This window comes from Salmo salar, chromosome ssa25, assembly GCF_905237065.1.
Source record: "Salmo salar chromosome ssa25, Ssal_v3.1, whole genome shotgun sequence".
In the NCBI taxonomy this organism is placed as follows: domain Eukaryota; kingdom Metazoa; phylum Chordata; class Actinopteri; order Salmoniformes; family Salmonidae; genus Salmo; species Salmo salar.
Window position 1 is genome coordinate 38415968 of NC_059466.1, and position 23275 is coordinate 38439242.

The window sequence follows — 23275 nt, forward strand, 5'->3', positions numbered from 1 at the left end:
GTCAGGAGAACACACACACACACACACACAGAGGACCTTGTGGTCAGGAGAACACACACACACACACAGAGGACCTTGTGGTCAGTAGAACACACACACACACACAGAGGACCTTGTGGTCAGGAGAACACACACACACACACAGAGGACCTTGTGGTCAGGAGAACACACACACACACACACACAGAGGACCTTGTGGTCAGGAGAACACACACACACACACACACACACACACACACACAGAGGACCTTGTGGTCAGGAGAACACACACACACACACACACACGAGGACCTTGTGGTCAGGAGAACACACACCCAGGACAATAGGGGGGTTAGGATGAAGATGGGTTGATGTTAGTGGAAGGCCTCTCATTCTTTCTCTCACTCTTTCTCTGCGCTAGTCCGTCTCTCCAGTTCGAGGCAGCCTGGGCCCTGACCAACATAGCGTCTGGTACTTCACAACAGACCCAGGCTGTGGTCAAATCCAGTAAGTTCAGCAGCTCTCTCTGCCCTGCTCTTATTCTGTCTGTCTGGGCTCGGTCTCTCTGCCCTGCTCTTATTCTGTCTGTCTGTCTGTCTGGCTCGGTCTCTCTGCCCTGCTCTTATTCTGACTGTCTGTCTGTCTGGGCTCGGTCTCTCTGCCCTGCTCTTATTCTGTCTGTCTGTCTGGGCTCGGTCTCTCTGCCCTGCTCTTATTCTGACTGTCTGTCTGTCTGGGCTCGGTCTCTCTGCCCTGCTCTTATTCTGACTGTCTGTCTGGGCTCGGTCTCTCTGCCCTGCTCTTATTCTGACTGTCTGTCTGGGCTCGGTCTCTCTGCCCTGCTCTTATTCTGACTGTCTGTCTGGGCTCGGTCTCTCTGCCCTGCTCTTATTCTGACTGTCTGTCTGTCTGGGCTCGGTCTCTCTGCCCTGCTCTTATTCTGTCTGTCTGTCTGTCTGGGCTCGGTCTCTCTGCCCTGCTCTTATTCTGTCTGTCTGTCTGGGCTCGGTCTCTCTGCCCTGCTCTTATTCTGTCTGTCTGTCTGGGCTCGGTCTCTCTGCCCTGCTCTTATTCTGTCTGTCTGTCTGGGCTCGGTCTCTCTGCCCTGCTCTTATTCTGTCTGTCTGGGCTCGGTCTCTCTGCCCTGCTCTTATTCTGACTGTCTGGGCTTCACTAATGCTTCTGTTATGTTATCGTTGTGTGTGAAATTGTGATATGTCAATTCCTAACTCTGTGTGTGTGTGTGTGCGAACAGATGCTGTTCCCCTGTTCCTGCGACTGCTCCACTCTCCCCATCAGAATGTGTGTGAACAGGCTGTTTGGGCACTAGGCAACATCATAGGTGAGTAAAGATACTCACATGCTGACTACAGTGGGCACGCGCATCTTCATTTTTGTCCAATCACACCAGATGAGGACATGCAGGTTGAAATATCAAAACTAACTCTGAACCAACTATATTAATTTTGGGACAGGTCGAAACACATGAAACATTCATGGACATTTAGCCAGCTACCTTGCTGTTGCTAGCTAATTTGTCCTGTGATATAAACATTTTAGTTGTTATTTTACCAGAAATGCACAGGTACAAGTCTTTGTAGACTTTTTACCCATTTTTGAGTCACACAATCATGTGTTCTCTATTCTGACAATTAATCCACAGATAAAAGTTTCTAGTAATATCTCCTCAAGTCGTCTGTGGACTTTATATTGCTGTTGGCAACCAATTTTAAGGTGCATTACCACCACCGACTGGATTGTGGACCTCAGTTCATCTTTCAGTCACCCACGTGGGTGTATGCTCCTAAAAACCAATGAGATGGGAGAGGTGGGACTTGCAGCGCGTCCAGCGTCAAATGGAACCAAGTTCTATTTTAGCGACTGGCTACACGGTAGACTGGCTACACGGTAGACTGGCTACACGGTAGACTGGCTACACGGTAGACTGGCTACACGGTAGACTGGCTACACGGTAGACTGGCTACACGGTAGACTCGCACAAGCAGTTTGGATGAAATGATTGAATAACATGTATGTGTACATTTATTTTGCCGTGCGAGCGTAACGAGTGGTGTGGTCAGCATGTCAGAGAAATGACGTTGCCACGAGCAGCACCGCAGATATTGGACTGAGCGAATGGAAGGCTTTGCTTTCACACAGTCACAGGCAGTGCCTGTGCATGTGCACGGGTTCCCAAAACAGTGGAGAACTCGCGCTTCAACATTCTGTTGTTGAGGAAACTGACCCACTATGCTGTTTACTTTCTGCATCTACTTCATATTGCTGAGTGTACCTTTAACTTAATTGTATTTGTCATAGCTCACTACCTAACCAGGAAAAATACTGTGCCCAAATGATGACCCCTGACCTTTATCCTGTGATGCTCCTCCCCCAGGCGACGGGCCACAGTGCAGGGATTACGTCATCTCCCTGGGCGTGGTCAAGCCCCTGCTGTCCTTCATTAACCCCTCCATCCCCATTTCCTTCCTCCGCAACGTCACCTGGGTCATCGTCAACCTCTGTCGCAACAAGGACCCTCCACCCCTCATGGAGACTGTACAGGAGGTATGTACATGTGGGTACCGTGTGTGTTTCAATGTGTGAGCAGTGTTATAGTGAGTCTCTCCAGCCAGACAGCAAATTACTCTCATTCCAGTCTGCCTTTCACACCATCTTTTCCTCTCTACCTCAAACTGTTTTCTCTTTTCCAGATTCTTCCAGCTCTGTGTGTTCTTCTATACCACACAGATATAAATGTAAGTATGGAAGTGTATTTTCATTACTCCTAAATGGTACATTTTGCATACCATAATTTTGATATCAGCGGCCCCATTAAAACAACTCTTATTGGACTTGTTGATGACATACTTTTGTAGATCCTGGTGGACACGGTGTGGGCTCTGTCCTATCTGACGGATGGTGGGAACGAGCAGATTCAGATGGTGATAGACTCTGGCGTAGTCCCCTTCCTCGTTCCTCTGCTCAGCCACCAGGAGGTCAAAGTTCAGGTAAGATGGCTCAACAGGGGACACCATAGACTTGGGAACAATTACCATAGTAACTGATAACATTCAGACTCAGACCCAAACACACTGTGGTATAGATGGTGTGCTTATAAAATGAATCATTGATTGGAAAGGCACTGTTGGAGCTAGAAACACAAGCATTTCGCTACACCCGCAATAACATCTGCTAAACATGTGTATGTGACCAATAACATTTGATTTAAAAGCAACAAGTATGAAAACCTTGGTTTTACTGATCATGAGGGCTAGGAATATTTTAGTAAAACTGCAGCCATATGTTGAAGAAACTCCTAGCTTTCCTTACAACACAGATCAGTGATCATTTCAAGGAAGGGAGGAAACAATGCGTTTTATAAGTAATAAATCAGGGTGTGTTTTTTGTCTTTTCTGACGTGCTGACATTGTGGGTGTTGACCTGCTGTGATGTCACTTCCTGCAGACTGCTACGCTGAGGGCAGTAGGCAACATTGTGACGGGGACAGACGAGCAGACGCAGATGGTTCTCAACTGTGACGTCCTCTCCCACTTCCCCAACCTGCTCACACACCCCAAAGAGAAGATCAACAAGGTAGAGCACACACACTCCCCCGAGAGAGAGAGAGAGGGAGGGAGGGAGGGGAGAAGCCGATGTCCATGATTAGCAGGCCAACAGGAAATTGTTTGGTTTGACTGTGTGAGATTGGACTGTTAATAGGAAGTGTTGTGGCATAACTGTCTGTGATTGGTTTGTCTTCAGGAAGCAGTGTGGTTCCTGTCCAATATCACGGCTGGGAACCACCAGCAGGTTCAGGCTGTGATCGACGCAGGACTCATCCCCTTGATTATCCACCAACTGGCCAAGGTGAGAGATCTATGGTGTGCGTCTGTCAGTAGCGTAGCCAGAAATATGTTATTTGGGTGTGCCCCAAAAAACTTCCTGCAATTCTACACATTTTGCCATGAAGTACTCGTGCCTGTTATAAAATGTCTATTAAATCAGTTATGTTTATGAATTCAGTTGTATTTAAGCAACATCAACAAGTCTCTTGTATGCGCCAGTCCAATAATGTCTGCATATCACGTGTGGCATCTGTAATCAGTCAGCTGTATCCAATTACAGCCATCACTCACCTGCTTCTCTCTGTCCGCTCATCCTGCATCAGTTTTTTAAAATCTAATTTAGCTATGATGGCGGGGGGATGCAGACCCTGGTCAGTCTTCTGTTACATTTGATACATTGGAGCAGCGTACAGAGTGAGAAAAGTTGATACACTGTATAATTTCATCCCTGGTATAACCAAGAGGACAGGCCAGTCTGATAGGCTTTGCAAATTCACCGTCACGCAGCAGTGCCAGAGAGGAAACCCCGTTTTACAAGAGGCATGTCTGCAGCTTTACAGGAAAGAAAACGTCTCGTCTCTATCTCAAACGGTTACAAATATTACCGGAGATACCTTTTTGTTCTTTCTGCGCGAAGTCGCGCTCGTTTGATATTTCACAAACCAGGGGGCCTTTTTTAAACTAAATCCGGACACTAATTATTGGTTTGATAACAAACAACTTTGTTCAGTCATGTTACCTAGCTAGCTAACAACCTGGTAACCTGACAGTAGGTCTAAGAAAATGTGCTACTCATGAGATGTATCAAAGGTAGGATTCATATAGGCCTAATGGAAACCTAAAGTATAAAAAATACTATTTTTGGTGCTCCTTACATTCTGTTTGGTGCCTAACGTTTTTAAAGTTGGGAACAGTGTGTATGTGTTTGTGGGAGAGGGAGGTGTGTGTTTATGAGGGAGGGAGTCTTAACTGAAGAGTAAAGGTGGTTTCATGACATTCAAATCATTATGCACGTGTAGTCATTCCTCCAGCCACATCATAGGTAGGCCTTTTCACTATTCTATTATACAGTGAACAATGTGAACTTTAAATTAAATATGTTGTATTGGGGTGAACAGGACGCTATCTCATGCTGTTCTACACATTTTGCCATGAGGCTGAGAGAGAATTTAGCATTTTTAAAGCTAATTAAAATAATTTTTATGATCCCCATTAGCTGTTGCAAAAGCAGCAGCTACTCTTCCTGGGGTTCACACAAAACATGAAACATAATACAGAACAGTAATAGACAAGAACAGCTCAAGGACAAAACTACATAGATTTTTTTTTTTAAAGGCACATGTAGCCTACATATCAATACATATATACAAACTATCTAGGTCAAATAGGGGAGAGGTGTTGTGCCCTGAGGTGTTGCTTTATCTGGTTTTTGAAATCAGGTTTGCTGTTTATTTGAGCAAAATGAGATGGAAGTTCCTTGCAATAAAGGCTCTATATAATACTGTACACGTTCTTGAATTTGTTCTGGATTTGGGGACTGTGAAAAGACCCCTGGTGGTATGTCTGGTGGGATAAGTGTGTGTGTGTGTGTGTGTGTCAGAGCTTTGAGTAAGTTGACTATGCAAACAATTTGGGATTTTCAACACATTGTTTCTTATGAAAAGAAGTGATGCAGTCAGTCTCTCCTCAACTCTTAGCCAAGGGAGACTGGCAGCATAGTATTTATATCAGCCCTCTGATTACAATGAAGAGCAAGATGTGATGCTCTGTTCTGGGCCAGCTGCAGCTTAACTAGGTCTTTCCTTGCAGCACTGGACCACACGACTGGACAATAATCAAGATTAGACAAAACTAGAGCCTGCAGAACTTGCTTTTTGGAGTGTGGTGTCAAAAACAGAGCATCTCTTTATTACGGACATACCTCTCCCCATCTTTACAACCATTGAATCTGTATGTTTTGACCATATGTTTTTACAATCTAAGGTAACACCAAGTAATTTAGTCTCCTCAACTTGTTCAACACCATTCATTACCAGATTCACCTGAGGTCTAGAACTTAGGGAATGATTTATACCAAATACACTGCTCTTAGTTGTAATGTTCAGGACCAGTTTCTTACTGACTGATAAATGCACTGGATTGTGACCTGACTTGTTGGCTAAATAGAGGAGGCTGTGGTATGGTGTATTGGCGTGTGGCTTTCAGTTAGTTATTTTTGGCCACCCATTCCATGAGTGAAGGTCATGCCAGTGCATCTGAAGGTCATGCCAGTTCACTGCTTGCTATGAATCCTATCTGATGGTGTTTGCATGTTTAGGTAAAAATACTAATAATGTCCCGTTTGCAGAGGTGGGTAGAGTACTAAAAATCTAAGTAAAAGTACTGTTACTTACAGTAGATTTGTGATTTACTCAAGTAAGAGTAAAAACATTTTTTTTAAAGGGGGGGGGTGGAAGGGTTAATAAAAAAAAATGGAAAAACGTTTCCGGTCACAACTTTTTCAGTACTAGTTAAATATTTTGTGTGGTATTTAAAAATGTTTTTTTTTTACACCTAATGGTAAACTGTGATAGCAAGAAGAACAACAACATAAATGTTTTATTTAAGCCTGCCAGCACCATCTTGTGGACACCAGGAAGAGTGGCGACTGTGTTAGCAGCAGCTAACGGGATCCTAATAAAAATGCTAAATTGCACATGTCCTCCAGCATAGGTAGTCTCCAATGAAGACTGACATCAAAGAAAATCCATAGACTGTACAGTTTAAATTAGTCTTATTCAATGTTGTTTTAATATCTATCAATGTGCTCAATTTCATAAGGTAAATGGTACTCGAGACATCTGAATAATTTCAATAGCATTCATGAGAGAACTATTTCATATTACAAGTACATGTGATGGTGAATGCGTACTAAAAAACATTTTACTCCCAAGTGTGATGTTACATTTTTTTGTCAGAATGAAATTTCAAGGAGGATCAGGTTAGTGTTACAACAATCCATATCGAAATGTCACTAGTCTAGTATGCAAATCAGACCCATTTCAGCATGGGATAAAACATCAAGATTGGTATTCAGGTAATAAACAAACAGTGCAGATATCAATTGCCATAGTAAACTAAATCATCTTTTTCTTGCCAAGGTAGGATTTACCCTCTTCCAAACCGTTCCACTTTGGAGGATCTTTTCTTGGCTGGCTGGGCATTTCTCCTTCCCCTCAGTTGTGCCGCTCCAAGCAAAAATGTACTTTAGTACATGTTACTTTTAGTGTGTTACTACCTATCTCTGGCTGTTTGGAACACTGTCTAGTAGAGATGATAAAACAGGATACATCTGATTGGGTGGGCCTGGCTCTCCCGTGACTACATGGCTGGTGTCTGTGTGAGCCTGAGAGAGACCATCTTCCTGTCATTGCTGTGTAGTGATGTGTTACGTAGTGCTGACAGCCCGTGTGTCTCCAGGGGGACTTTGGGACTCAGAAGGAGGCAGCATGGACCATCAGCAACCTCACCATCAGTGGCCGGAAAGACCAGGTGAGTCTGTCACACACATTGCAACCTTTATCAGATAGACTATTGACTTAGACATGGACAGGTATGGGGCTGCATTGTCATGCCAGGGCCTCTAGAGCGTTCAGACCAGTGAGTTTAGGAACTAATCTAATGCCAGTGACTGAACCTGCTGACACAATCATATGTCAGCAGTGATTGGTCAGAATTGCTTACTGCTGTCTTTGTGTTTGTGTAGGTGGAGTACTTGGTGCAGCAGAATGTAGTCCCTCCTTTCTGCAGCCTGCTTTCAGTGAAGGACTCCCAGGTGGTCCAGGTGCTCCTAGACGGCCTCAAGAACGTCCTCATCATGGCCGGGGACGAGGCCAGCACTGTCACAGAGATCATAGAGGAGTGTGGAGGTGTGTGTGTGTGTGCCTGCATATTCTCATGATGGCTAGAGGAGGTACTGTGTGTCTGAGGTGACTTGTTGCTTTCTGATCTGCTTTCCGCTCAGGTCTGGAGAAGATTGAGAATCTGCAGCAACATGAGAATGAGGACATCTACAAACTAGCCTTCGAGATTATTGACCAGTACTTCTCAGGCGACGATGTGAGTTATAAATCACACACACAGTCCAGGGCTAATGTTAGGAAAATGTGGCGCCAGACATTTGACCTGCAGCATTTTCATTAACCGGACCCATATGCATTGGGTGCGTAACCTGATTAAGGCATCCACCCACAGTGCTCAGAAATACAAATCACATTTTGATTAAGGTAATTCATCTTAACAGAACATGCAACGGCGTGCTTCCTTCTTTCTGAATTCCGATGCAAACTCTGAAGCTGTTAGAATAACTGTCCACATTTACTTTTCCTCAGACAACAAGACCAGTAACGAACAGAAAAATCACTAGCCTGTCAATCTAATATCCCCCATAGTAGAAAAGTTGACCTATTCTATTGATCAGCTTGTCGTTCTCTACGAGAAATAAATAGCCTTTTCTAAACGCACTCTGGGACAGTTGTGGGACGATAGATCACAAATTCATACAACAAGTAGGTGTCGTGACTATCATTAATCTGATGACTGTGTTTAAACTAGGTTTAATTGTTACTCGATTGAAATTAATCATGTAACAATTAACTCATTAGACATTTCGTGCACCACGGGAAAAGTTATCTCCTGAGTTTAAACTCTAAAGATATACAGATATCTCTTACATCAATAACAGTCAATTATTAATTTATTATTATTATTACCTCATATCAGTCTCATTCTGAACGTCGCATACTCCTTGATATCTGAAAGAACCCTAACCTCATTGATGAATCAGCAATACACAAATTGGCTTAGTAAATAATGAACTAAATAATAACACAGAATACCCGTACACACTTCCATGAGATAAAAGTCCCTAGTGGACTGACACCGTATGACGGCTTGTTACATAATGGAAAGGGGGAGGGGAAAGAGAGGGTGAACTTACTGTACATACATTTTGGAAGCTGCCCCCATGGAAATACGTGTACTTAGCACGCTAACCACTGCTCATTCAGATTAGAAATGCAATATATATTTACGCGTAGATGTGTCTCTCTGAAACCAATCGATCTGTCTATGGGTAGTGGCTCGATGTAAGGCTCTGATTGTCCACCAGAGGTCACAATGTCCTTAGTTGTAGAGCTTCTCTGGTCTTGGCGTGTTCGTTTGTATAGATACTTCAGACGTACCAATGGTTGTATGGGAGGGATTCTTCCTTCCCACCTCGTGTCTTTTAGTCAAAGTTCTAGGACCACATTTTACATGCACAGCTGCAGACTGAGTGTTTCTGGTCTCCTAGGTGAGGTTATCTTCTGTAGAGATTGAGAGTTTCTAACCATTTCGTGACATTCAGCTCGCGCTGTATGTCGGCTGGTCTGTAGACTTTAAACCATTTTCAGCCGTGTAGCCAACGCTCCACGCTGTCTGGTCTCAGTACAACGTTTCTAACCATTTCAATGTGTGGACCACGACCTCAAGTCTTTTTGGTCTTGTAGTTTTAACCATTCATGACGTACGGTTTACACCGTCCATCTGCTTGGTCTGTATGTTTATTCTTAGCGAGTCCTTTTAAGCACTCTGGCCAAAGGGGCGTTCCGTCATGTTGACACTAACTCTGAGCTCACTTGGACGTGGCTACTGACTGGGCACAAGTTTATATGAAAAACAATGATCTCATTTAGAAGGCTAAAATCACACTGCAAGTATTCTCCTATTTAATCATTTTATACCACATTTAGATGTAAACTTGATACATAGGATGTGTGCACTTTCAGAGTAAGTTACTTTGTCATACCATCCTTGACAACACAAAATAATAAACCATATGGCAGGATTATTCTTTCGATCCTGTCTTACCATTAATAACATTCCTATCTAATGAATATTGTTCCGAAGTTCATTCTTTGGCCGTTTAGAGTTTTTGCCGGCAAAAGTCTCTCTGAAACTCCTTTGGTTAGTCTTCCAATACTTCAGGGCAAGAAAGAGTTTCTGCAAACTATTTATGACTGGCTGTTAAGTCATAAAACCACTGTTGTAACTTTGCTGCGGCGACTTGCTTTTATTCAGCCACACGCATTCGTGAGGTCGGGCAATGATGTTTGGCGATTAGACCTGGCTCGCAGTCTGCGTTTCAATTCATCCCAAAGGTGTTTTATGGGGTTGAGGTCAGTACTCTGTGCAGGCCAGTCAAGTTCTTCCACACTGATCTCGACAAACCGTTTCCGTATGACCTTGCTTTGTGCAGACGGGTGTTGTCATGCTAAAACAGGAAAGGACCTTCCACAAAGTTGGAAGCACAGATTTGTCTAGAATGTCATTGTTTGCTGTAACGTTAAGATTTCCATTCACTGGAACTAAGGTGCCTAGCCCGAACCATGAAAAACAGCCCCAGACCATTAATCCTGAAACCGAGGACAGACATTTTTACGCGCTTCACCGCCGCCTGCCTACCGTTGCCAATCGACATGAATGGGAAGCATGCTTCATTTACCAGTTGAATTTTGCTGAACAAAAATATAAACGCAACATCCAGCAATTTTAAAGATTTTACTGAGTTACAGTTCAAATAAGGAAATCAGTCAATTGAAATAAATTGATTAGGCTCTAATCTATGGATTTCACATGACAGGGAATACAGATATGCATCTGTGGTCACTTATACCTTTAAAAAAGTTTATCTGGTGTGATCACCATTTTGCTGCATGCAGCGCGACACATCAACCTTTGTATTGAGTTGATCAGGCTGTTGATTGTGGCCTGTTGTCCCAATCCTCTTCAATGGTTGTGCAAAGTTGCTGGATATTGGTGAGAACTGGATCACGCTGTAACCGATATCGATCCAGAGCATCCCAAACATGATCAATGGTATGGCTTATGGTAAAGAAATGAACATTAAGTTATCTGGCAACAGCTCTGGTGGACATGCCAATTGCACGCTCCCTCAAAACGAGACATCTGTGGCATTGTGTGAGACAACTGCACATTTTAGTGGCCGAGCACAAGTTGCACCTGTGTAATGATCATGCTTCTTGATGTGCCACACCTGTCAGGTGGATGGATTATCTTGGCAAAGGAGAAATGCTCACCAACATGGATATAAACAAATATGTGCACAATTGAGAGAAATAAGCTTTTTGTGCATATGGAACATTTCTGTGATCTTTTATTTCAGCTCATGAAACATGGAACTAACACTTTACATGTTGCGTTTAGGTTTTTGTTCAGTGTAAAAATTGTAGTTATTTTTACTTGTGGCCATCTAACAGTTTTTAACATGTGATTGGAATTTAGAATTGTTGCGCAATGATTGGACTCCAGCAGCAATGAATGAGCTTGTCGTGGAAATTCTACACCAGGGACACAAAGTCAAACTTAAAGGAATCTTTGTTTTGTTAATTGGAGAGCTTCCAACTCAATGCACCAAGTACACATGTTGATTAGGAGCTCCTCCGGGCATTCCCGTTAGATCTCTTTTATGTACAGACAAGTTATTTGCATGATTTAGCTTATTCATAATTCATCATTAACCTTTGCGTCATTCATGTGACAGACCAATACCTCACAAGGCTTCTTCTCTCTTAGCTGAATTGCAGATACTGCCAAATTGCAGATACTTATAGTGAGGATTCGTTCAGTCACTTGCATGAACACAGAAAACGTTTATTAGAAAAGCACAAACACAGAAATTCATAAATAGAAAAGCACCAACATAAAATGTTCCATCACAAGCTCTTTGAGGAGCTGTAGCAGCAGCCCTCTTGCTGTCTGACAGACTTCCCCCTCAGCCTAGCCTCTGTATCTGTATGCTGTGCACGTGTGATAAATATTAGGACACATAACAACTAACACAAATATACACGTGCCAATTTAATCCCACTAAATTTAGCAAATTAACCTAGATTGATTTTTAAGCATGACCGGTCAAATGACCGGTATTTACATAAATGAATAGGCTAAAAAGCATTGTTTGCAATGGGATTCTACCTTTTCTCCTGGACAATTGGTCGGCACCCATGTTTATTTATCGTCTTTTACCAGCTAACAGAAACGCTGACACACACATCCCTCACAATTCCTCTTCTTTGTCTCTCCTTCTTAGATTGATGAGGATCCCAGTTTGATTCCTGAAGCCACCCAAGGAGGGACCTTCAACTTTGACGCCGCCTCCAGCCTGCAGAAGGAGTTCAAGTTCTAGGAGCCAGTCCATCCAGCTTCACTAGTACAGTCTAACCCACCCCAGACATTCATCCATCTATCTGGCAACCTAATGCAGAAGGGTTGAACCCACCTACTACCATCACTATTACTCCAACATGGCAACCCACCTTGCGATTGAAGGATTCACCCACCACCTCCACAATACGCCACCTCTGCACTGAAGGGTTACTTAAAATTACCACCTGCCACCACAACCTGGCAACCCAATACAAACGGGTCCAGGTAATTCATCCAGCACCAGTACAATCTGGCCACCTGTGTGGGGAGGATCTCAGGCAATCTTAGCAAATGCTTTGAAATGTCACGTGAAAATCACAAAGGAAGAAAAAGCCTTTTGAGGCAATATTTTTGAATTGCCAAATGTCACAACTACACACATGCACACACGCACAAAAACACACCGTTGAAGACACTTGGGAATAATTTCTGTACATATTTGTTTTAGAAAACCATATCACAGACTGGAAAAGGATACTGCTGTTTATTTTTGTGCTTCACCTCTGGATTGTCCTCTGGTCGTGGACGCGCGCGCTCGCTCGCTCGCTCTCCCTTGATGTCCGAGTGCCCCCAATGAAAGATGTTGACCCCAGAGCGAAACAATGAACAGGCATAGACCCTGTCCCCCTCCCCAAAGTCCTAGGACAGGAAGAGGTTTTTAGACTGACTGACAAGACATTTTGACTCACTTTATTTTTATTTTTGCTTTTGAATTCTCTTGAATCATGAGTTATGGATTTTTATTTATAAAAAAATACATGTAATTAAAAACATATATATAATGCCGCAAAACTGGTTCATATAAGTATATCATTGTTTTGCAATTTTGCTCTAATTCAGGGGAGAGCAAAAAAAAAAAGCTTAATTTTTTTTCAGATCTGGTAACCTGAGGTTGGAGGAAAACCACAGAGAATGGTAGAGGACTCTAGGGCCCAAAAGCTCATTTTAACATGGGCAACTCCAATTAAGACTTTCACCATTTTAAACCAAGATGGTGGATAAATAAAGACGGGTCACTCAGGCCGTTTACCATTGGAAAAAATGTAATGGGGTGGCTCTCCCATAGACACCAATGCAGTAGTAGCTGAGTCTGGTCTACTTAGTTCATTGACTACCATTGGAAAGAGAGAGAGAGTGGGATGTCTCGCTTCTAGTCAACTGGGTGGGACTTATTATGGGTTAAGGAAGGCTCACATAATTCCATACCTGTTCAAACAACACACTACAGGTGGCAATATGCACCCTTTTAGTTTCTTTACAAACTCATAGAAGTATTAGAAAATGTACTACTTAAAAATGGAGATGGCCTCAATGGCGCTGCCCATTCTCTCAGATGCCATAATGGGACCGGTACAATGATGCAATGTCCATGAGGAAAACACTGTAGCCTTGTTTCCCAGAGGACATGAAATCCTGCTGCAGAAGTGATGTCACTTCCTGTGGAGAGCAGGTAGTGATGTCATAGGTCTCGCAGACATTGCTTGCATTAACTGATGGTCGTGCGCCACGTCATCGACTGAAAGATTGCTGTAACATATGAGTTGGTTAGCTGATATGTAAAATACCTCTCCAGACTGTAAGATCTGGAATGCATCAGCAACACCTTGTCAGAAGAACACACCCACTGTTGAACTCCACCAGAAGAGTTGACTGTGAAAACTAAAACAAACCTATATTTTGCAACAAAAAAGAAAGTATTACCCCATTCTTATAAAAAAAAATGTGTATTTTATTTTATGTTGAAATAGAAAATATTGCAAGGTTTGTCTTTTTCTGGTCCAGGTATAGAGAATGACTGAGGCCTCTATTGGCTAAAGGTCATTTTAGAATGAGCAGCGCCATTGAGGGCTTCCACAATTTGAATGTAGTCGACTTCCAACTTCATTGGCTAAGCCCTCCTGGTGACCCTTTTGGAGTAATGTCCAACTAGGTCATCAGGAGGGATCAGCCAATCTTGAGAATCTATATTTCCATAAAGCCTGTACAAAGCTGCTGCAGCTGAACAGTGATTGTTGAAACGGACCCACTCTGCAGAATGATAACATTGGCTACTTATTGTCAAAGACGGACGGGGAGGTTGTTCCGTTGACGTTTTGGAATTTTCATTATTGATTTTCATTTTTTTTAACATTCATAATGTGTTGTGATGACATGCTGATGAATCTGAGAACAGTCATGTCTGTCTGTGTCTTTGTACCATCTAAGAGCCAGTCCCAGTTGGTTTCCAGGACCTAGGAAGTGTGAGGGCTAACGCTAACCCAAACCCCTGGTCCCTTGTCTGGACTTGTGTTCCTTTGTTATGGCCCGTTCAAACAGCGCACAGCAAAAGCTGGGAAGGATTTGTAAGGAGTGGGTTTGGAATAGGGGGGTGTTCAAAGCAGCCCAGGCTTGTTTTGGAACTAATTGTTTATTAGTGATTAACAAAACCCTAGAGGGTGTTGAACGATCCCTAGACGGACCGAGCCACTTTAAACAATTACAATTTCTTTGTCTTGTATCAGAAAAATATACAAGCTTATGTTTGTTGCAAGATTCTTACTTGCCAGAGAAAAGTTGTTTTTAAAGAACTTAATAAAATGTCAGTGTTTTGGCCTTAGTTTCATTTATACATTTTAGATTGAATTCTTCTCTTTTAAGGTGGCTCGCTGATGCTTTCAACTCTTGTGCACATTAAAGACGTGAGTGAGTGGAAATTCATTGTGCCTTTTTTGTTTTTAATTTCTAATACCCTGTAATGACCAAGACATCTACACATAATACCCTGTAATGACCAAGACATCTACACATAATACCCTGTAATGACCAAGACATCTACACATAATACCCTGTAATGACCAAGACATCTACACATAATACCCTGTAATCTTAATTTAGAGAAATATTTACACCCCTAAGTTGATATGTTAGTCACCTTTGGCAGCGATTACAGCTGTGAGTCTTTCTGGGTAAGTCTCTTGCGATTTGCACACCTGGGAAGTGCAACATTTGCTCATTATGCTTTTAAAAATTCTTAATTTTGTCATTGTTTGTTGATCATTGCTAGACAGCCATTTTCAAGTCTTGCCATAGATTTTCTAGCTGATTTAAGTCAAAACTGTAAGTAGGCCACTCAGGAACATTCAATGTTGTCTTCGTAAGCTACTCCAGTGTATATTTGGCCTTGTGTTTTAGGCTATTGTCCTGCTGAAAGGTGAATTTATCTCCGTGTCAGCTATAAAGCAGACTGAACCAGGTTTTCCTCAATGATTTTTCCTGTGCTTACAGTAGGTCTATTCTGTTTCTTTTTATCCCTCCCCAAAAAGCTCCCTAGTCCTTATTGATGACAAGCATACCCATAACATGATGCAGCCACCACCATGCTCAGTGATATTGGATTTGCCCCAAACATAACGCTTTTATTCAGGACAAAGTGAATTTCTTTGCCACATTTTCACAGTTTTACTTTAGTGCCTTATTGCAAACAGGATGCATGTTTTGGAATATTTTTATTCTGTACAAGCTCTCTTCTTTTCACTGTCAATTTGGTTTAGTATTGTGGAGTAACTACAATGTTGATCCATCCTCAGTTTTTTCCTATCACAGCCATTAAACTCTGTTTTATAGTCACCATTGGCCTCATGGGGAAATTCTTGAGCTGTTTCCTTCCTCTCCGGCAACGGAGTTAGGAAGGACGCCTGTATCTTTAGTTGTGACTGAGTGCATGGATCCACCATCCAAAGTGTAATAACTTCACCATGCTCAAAGGGATATTCAATGTCTGCTTCTTTTTTTACCGATCTTGAAATAGGTGCCCTTTTTTGCGAGGCATTGGAAAACCTCCCTGGTCTTTGTGGTTGAATCTGTTTTGAAATTCACTGCCAGACTGAGGGACCTCTGTATGTCTGGGGTACAGAGATTAGGTAGTCATTCAAAAATCAAGTTGAACACCATTATTGCACAGAGTGAGTCCATGTGACTTGTTACTCCTGGACTTACTTAGGCTTGCCATAACAAAGGGTTTGAATACTTATTGACTTGACATTTCAGCTTTTAAGTTTTAATGAATTTGTAAGAATGTTGAAACAATTCCACTTTGACATTTATGGGGTATTGTGTCTAGGCCAGTGTCACAAAATCAACATTTTAATCTGTTTTATATTCAGGCTGTAACAACAAAATGTGGAGAATTCCAAGGGGTGTGAATACTTTGAAGGCACTGTACATTCACCTCACCACAAACAAACCCATCAATTCCACATTCTGCTACTCAATCAGGGGATTATGATTATGACATCACTTCCTCTCATCCTTAGGACAAGTTCTCTGTACTACTGATCCTAACAAATAAACGTGCTGTTAGCCATTGGATCCTCACTGCTGCAAGCTTTCTGATTGATACAGTAACATCAAGGTGGATTGTCTGTCTGGAAAAATTGGTGAGATTCTTATTCCGAAAGAAGGGACAAAGTGACTATGCTCTCATGTATGTGATTTATAGTTGCTGTACCTGGGTAAATATACCTGACACATTTGCTCTTAAACACTTAAGACCAATAAAAAGTAATGAGCTTTACTGAATATACAACTAAAGGTTGTTTTTTAATGTAACTGTATATCACCAATCCCTTCAGTCTGGTAGTGTCAACACTTCAATCTGTTGTAGTAACAATTGATTTAACTTCCAGGGAGAAACTATAACCAGCAGGACTGAGTTGTGGCTAAGTAAGGAGACCGACCTTGTGGTGTAGAAGGATACTGCATCTTCTGTAAATCGTAAAAATGAGTGGCACTTCTGTGGGGAGATTAGTTTAATGTAAAATACATCATTGTTACAGTGAGTGTAGAAACAGCTAGATGATCCCATTGGGTTTTGTCCTTAAAAGTAGCCATTTAATTCTAATCTGTGATTCTCAAGTCCCATTGAATAGTTTCCTTCATAGTGAATGTCACAACTGTTCTATATTAAAATAACCTACTGGCATGATACATACTGTGAGACATCGGGCTAGTTAGTGATAGGAGCACAGTTAGCTTATGAAAAGCTTCACAGGTTCCCTTTTGTCTAAATGTGTGTGTGTGTGTGTGTGCCTATTCTTTACCTGTTTGTGTATGAGAGCCCATGCCTTGTCCATTGATCTGTGTATTTGCCAAAGTTTTCCATATATCCTTGTGTGTGTCTGAGTTACCCCTCAGCGCTTTCTGATGAGTGTGGCCAGAGAGTCCAGGGCCTCTTGGAGCCCCAGCCCGTTGTGAGTGCTGCACCCCTGCACCTCCCAGTCTCTGTCCCAGCACTGCTCCAGCCCTCCCGTCACCTCCTGCAGCCCCATCGCCTCTGGGAGGTCCATCTTATTAACCAGCACCATTAGGGGGACTCCCCTTACCCTCTCATCCCCCAGCACTCTCCCCAACGCCGCCCTTGCCTCCCCGATCCGTACCCGGTCTACCCCGTCCACCATAAACAGCAGGGCATCGCATTCCTCCATGTGGTCTCCCCACTGGGCGCGCATGCCCCCCTGGCCCCCTATGTCCCACACGGTCAGCTCCGGGCCAGAGTCCAGCTCCAGCGAACCTACGTTGAAGCCTACGGTGGGGGTGGTGTGCGCCAGCTCGCCCCTCTGAAGGCGGTGGAGGAGGGTGGACTTCCCCGCCCCGTCCAGGCCCACTAGAACCACTTTGGCCGTGTGGCTGTGAGACTGTCTGCACAGGGCCAGGCCCATGTCAGACAGGACTTTGAGGTTTTTATGAAAGATGAAGGTTTCTGAAGATCTGTTATGGTTGGAGTCCATCCAAGCTTGTCCTTTAATAGTCCAATGAGGGGAGCAGATCAGTTAATCATCCAAGGCCTAGAAATGAATCATCACGTCTTCAGATATCAGCCAGGTCCTGATTCCTCTTTATCGTGTTGGTCTGTGAGTATGTAATCCAGCTGCTTGCCATTACACCTTTTGTGCTGAAATGGATGTTCCTACAGCACAGCTGAATGTCACTGAACAGTCATAACCAAGTGAGATAACATCTAGTTATTTTCATGTGTTTGCATGCTGCTTTCTAAGCCAGCGCTCGCTCCCATTGGACTAATCAACCCAGCTTCTGGTGCTCTAGTGACCTTTGCCCTATTTATTTTATAGGAAAGTGACCGCCTCTGCAGCTCTGAATTCAATTGGTCTTGCTGAATGTTGACAAGTCACATTTGTTGTCTCTCACTTCCAGACACACTGCATTAAAACAGTATCAAGTTTTTTTTAACCTATGTCTCAGGTCACCTGATTTAGAATTGACCACAGGTAAGGTCAGTGTTTCACAATCCATTCCTCAGTTAGCACATTTGTTCCAGGCCAACACTAACCCACCTGATTCAAATAGGACTTGGTGATTAGTTGGGTTTGTGCTAGGTTAGAACAAAAATGTGGACAAATTGGACATATTGCCCTAGGATGAGCTACTTCTGTACTGCTTAGCACACTTGCCAAATATCAGAACTCAAAATCAAACTGATTATGCAATGTAATATGCTTTTGATGTATTTGACACTTTTTGGGGGACCAAATTTGGTATATAGCAGCTATAGTTGCACATTTTCAAACAATATATTTTCTGAGACTCTTGCTCAAACAATATGGCTGCTATGAGCTTGCATGAATGATTTTTCCTATCCAACAGCGCCACCATGCGACCAAACTGAATCATACTTTACAGGTTAGCTAGACTCATCCCTGAGCATGTGTGCCAAATTGCATCACTGAGTACAACAGATCAATTATTGCGCCACTGTGGTAATGCGTACTGCCCAGTACATCGCTGGGGCTAAGCTTTCTGCAATCCAGGACCTATAGTTGAAGTGGGAAGTTTACATACACTTAGGTTGGAGTCATTAAAACTCATTTTTCAACCACTACACACATTTCTTGTTAACTAACTATAGTTTTGACAAGTTGGTTAGACATTTACATTTAAGTCATTTAGCAGACGCTCTTATCCAGAGCGACTTACAAATTGGTACATTCACCTTATGATATCCAGTGGAACAACCACTTTACAATAGTGCATCTAAATCCTTTAAGGGGGGGGGGGGGTTAGAAGGATTACTTTATGCTATCCTAGGTATTCCTTGAAGACGTGGGGTTTCAGGTGTCTCCGGAAGGTGGTGATTGACTCCGCTGTCCTGGCGTCGTGAGGGAGCTTGTTCCACCATTGGGGTGCCAGAGCAGCGAACAGTTTTGACTGGGCTGAGCGGGAACTGTGCTTCCTCAGAGGTAGGGAGGCCAGCAGGCCAGAGGTGGATGAGCGCAGTGCCCTTGTTTGGGTGTAGGGCCTGATCTGAGCCTGAAGGTACGGAGGTGCCGTTCCCTTCACAGCTCCGTAGGCAATCACCATGGTCTTGTAGCGGATGCGAGCTTCAACTGGAAGCCAGTGGAGAGAGCGGAGGAGCGGGGTGACGTGAGAGAACTTGGGAAGGTTGAACACCAGACGGGCTGCGGCGTTCTGGATGAGTTGTAGGGGTTTAATGGCACAGGCAGGGAGCCCAGCCAACAGCGAGTTGCAGTAATCCAGACGGGAGATGACAAGTGCCTGGATTAGGACCTGCGCCGCTTCCTGTGTGAGGCAGGGTCGTACTCTGCGAATGTTGTAGAGCATGAACCTACAGGATCGGGTCACCGCCTTGATGTTAGTGGAGAACGACAGGGTGTTGTCCAGGGTCACGCCAAGGTTCTTAGCACTCTGGGAGGAGGACACAATGGAGTTGTCAACCGTGATGGCGAGATCATGGAACGGGCAGTCCTTCCCCGGGAGGAAGAGCAGCTCCGTCTTGCTGAGGTTCAGCTTGAGGTGGTGATCCGTCATCCACACTGATATGTCTGCCAGACATGCAGAGATGCGATTCGCCACCTGGTTATCAGAAGGGGGAAAGGAGAAGATTAATTGTGTGTCGTCTGCATAGCAATGATAGGAGAGACCATGTGAGGATATGACAGAGCCAAGTGACTTGGTGTATAGCGAGAATAGGAGAGGGCCTAGAACAGAGCCCTGGGGGACACCAGTGGTGAGAGCACGTGGTGCGGAGACAGATTCTCGCCATGCCACCTGGTAGGAGCGACCTGTCAGGTAGGACGCAATCCAAGCGTGGGCCGCGCCGGAGATGCCCAACTCGGAGAGGGTGGAGAGGAGGATCTGATGGTTCACAGTATCAAAGGCAGCAGATAGGTCTAGAAGGATGAGAGCAGAGGAGAGAGAGTTAGCTTTAGCAGTGCGGAGAGCCTCCGTGACACAGAGAAGAGCAGTCTCAGTTGAATGACCAGTCTTGAAGCCTGACTGATTTGGATCAAGAAGGTCATTCTGAGAGAGATAGCAGGAGAGCTGGCCAAGGACAGCACTTTGAAAAAAATACTGTCTTTTGCTTCAATCCTTGAACGAAGGGACGTAGCCAGCGTCAAATATTTAATATATAATCTCCATCTGAAATCATCTAAAAAATCAGAGCACAGGGTAGGGCAGTGTGACCCTGTCGTTCTTCACCTTCTTACGGAAGGGGAGGAGGATTCAGGAGGGAGGAGAAGGTGGCAAAGAGCTTCCTAGGGTTAGAGGCAGATGCTTGGAATTTAGAGTGGTAGAAAGTGGCTTTAGCAGCAGAAACAGAAGAGGAAAATGTAGAGAGGAGGGAGTGAAAGGATGCCAGGTCCGCAGGGAGGCGAGTTTTCCTCCATTTCCGCTCAGCTGCCCGGAGCCCTGTTCTGTGAGCTCGCAATGAGTCGTCGAGCCACGGAGCAGGAGGGGAGGACCGAGCCGGCCTGGAGGATAGGAGACATAGAGTCAAAGGATGCAGAAAGGGAGGAGAGGAGGGTTGAAGAGGCAGAATCAGGAGATAGGTTGGAGAAGGTTTGAGCAGGTTTGAGCAGAGGGAAGAGATGATAGGATGGAAGAGGAGAGAGTAGCGGGAGAGAGAGCGCGAAGGTTGCGACGGCGCAATACCATCCGAGTAGGGGCAGATTGAGAAGTGTTGGAGGAGAGCGAGAGGGAAAAGGATACAAGGTAGTGGTCGGAGACTTGGAGGGGAGTTGCAATGAGATTAGTGGAGGAACAGCATCTAGTAAAGATGAGGTCAAGCGTATTGCCTGCCTTGTGAGTAGGGGGGGAAGGTGAGAGGGTGAGGTCAAAAGAGGAGAGGAGTGGAAAGAAGGAGGCAGAGAGGAATGAGACAAAGGTAGACGTGGGGAGGTTCAAGTCACCCAGAACTGTGAGAGGTGAGCCATCCTCAGGAAAGGAACTTATCAAGGCGTCAAGCTCATTGATGAACTCTCCAAGGGAACCTGGAGGGCGATAAATGATAAGGATGTTAAGCTTGAAAGGGCTGGTAACTGTGACAGCATGGAATTCAAAGCAGGCGATAGACAGATGGGTCAGGGGAGAAAGAGAGAAAGTCCACTTGGGAGAGATGAGGATTCCAGTGCCACCACCCCGCTGGCCAGATGCTCTCGGGGTATGCGAGAACACGTGGGCAGACGAGGAGAGAGCAGTAGGAGTAGCAGTGTTATCTGTGGTAATCCATGTTTCCGTCAGCGCCAAGAAGTCGAGGGACTGGAAGGTAGCATAGGCTGAGATGAACTCTGCCTTGTTGGCCGCAGACCGGCAGTTCCAGAGGCTGCCGGAGACCTGGAACTCCACGTGGGTCGTGCGCGCTGGGACCACCAGGTTAGAGTGGCAGCGGCCAGAAGCGTTTGTATGGCCTGTGCAGAGGGGAGAGAACAGGGATAGACAGACACAGTCATTTATTTCTATGATTATGCCAATTGTATGAAGTGCCAGTTGGCCTTTCTCAATATGACCCCAGACTGCTGAACCAATAAAAATACACTGACCAGCTCAGTACAGTTTTCCTTATTGGATCCAGTTCTGAAGGCCACTTTACCTCAAGGGCAGAACACATTTGATCAGTTAGATCAGTGGTTCCCAAACTGTGGCACGAGGGGTTGACAGGGGGCCGCGGTGGTCCCCCCTTGTACTTGAAGAATTAAGGTCACTAATTAGTAAGGAACTCCCCTCACCTTGTTGTCTAGGTCTTAATTGAAAGGAAAAAACTAAAACCTGCAGACACACTGGGCCCTCTGTGGAATGAAATTTGACACCCCTGGGTTAGATGAAAGCTCAGTGGTTGGAGTCCAGGGCTGCGTTCAGTACGGAAAAATAGCATGCAGTTTTCAACTAAATGGAAAACGGTGATGTTCTGAATGACCAGTTGAAAATGGTGAGGAGTTGGGTTTGTGCACCTCTGCCCTTTTAAATAAAAGTCACTCATTGCTTCAAGCCACCCCCAGCAAACGGAGAAAACATACTACAAAGTCTGTTCAAGAACGTAGAAAAACATTTTGGGGAAAGGATTCCTTCTGTACAAACCGTCACTCAACGCAGCAAACCTTTAATCCAACTGAAAACACCCCAGGTGAGAGTGAAATAAAAACAACTAATCTTGTTGATGTCCTTTCTTAAAAAAGGTATACCTGTTTTCACAATAGCCTAATAAAGGCAGGCAATCTGAAACCATACTAAAATAGTGCACTTGACTTCCAGTAGTTTCCAACTGAACCGACATATGCAGCGTTTACCTTTAATCCAATGTCCTGGAACACGGTAACTTTGCCTTTGAAAGCTGCTTGTCCACAAACGTGATTGAATCCCAATCAAAATATGAGCGTGGATTGCATTGTGTTTGGACAGGCAACCCAATTGTTATATTTTTTCACTAATTGCTCTTTTGACCAATCACATCAGATCTTTTTCAGAGCTTATCTGATTGGCCTAAACACCAGGTTTACTGTGGTGGAAAAGTACCCAATTGTCATACTTGAGTAAAAGTAAAGATGCCTTAATAGAAAATGACAAGTGAAAGTCACCCAGTAAAATACTACTTGAGTAAAAGTCTAAAGGTAAAGGTAAATATACTTAACTTTCAAAAGTAAATGGAATTGCTAAAAATGTACTTAAGTATCAAAAGTAAAAGTATAAACAAGTTCTAATTCCTTTTAAGCAAACAGCACCGTTTATATTTTTGGACAGATAGCCAGGGGCACACTCCAACCCTCAGGCAGAATTTACAAACAAAGCGTTTGTGTTTAGTTAGTCCATCAGATCAGAGGCAGTAGGGACGACCAGGGATGTTCTCTTGATAAGTATGTGAATTAGGAAAATTGTCTATCCTGCTAAGCATTCAAAATGTAACGAGTACTTTTGGG

General features: G+C 43.9%; 2 protein-coding genes across 2 annotated transcripts in view; one reads left to right on the forward strand and one right to left on the reverse strand.

The window, feature by feature from the left end:
- The window catches only part of LOC106586718 (importin subunit alpha-4), a 32831-nt gene extending 16407 nt beyond the window's left edge, over positions 1-16424 (forward strand). The window contains exons 7-17 of the mRNA XM_014174282.2: positions 401-486; positions 1235-1321; positions 2375-2544; positions 2691-2735; positions 2856-2987; positions 3445-3573; positions 3742-3846; positions 7284-7355; positions 7570-7732; positions 7828-7922; positions 11956-16424. Coding sequence (XP_014029757.1) covers positions 401-486; positions 1235-1321; positions 2375-2544; positions 2691-2735; positions 2856-2987; positions 3445-3573; positions 3742-3846; positions 7284-7355; positions 7570-7732; positions 7828-7922; positions 11956-12051 — 1180 coding nt within the window. The 3' untranslated portion in view covers positions 12052-16424. The remainder of the gene's footprint in view (positions 1-400; positions 487-1234; positions 1322-2374; positions 2545-2690; positions 2736-2855; positions 2988-3444; positions 3574-3741; positions 3847-7283; positions 7356-7569; positions 7733-7827; positions 7923-11955) is intronic.
- Positions 16425-16598: 174 nt separating this feature from the next.
- Positions 16599-18907, reverse strand: LOC106586716 (ADP-ribosylation factor-like protein 11). Its single transcript, XM_014174280.2, has one exon. It carries the CDS (start codon positions 17834-17836, stop codon positions 17240-17242), a length of 597 nt encoding a protein of 198 aa, XP_014029755.1. The 5' UTR covers positions 17837-18907; the 3' UTR covers positions 16599-17239.
- Positions 18908-23275: the final 4368 nt, after the last annotated feature.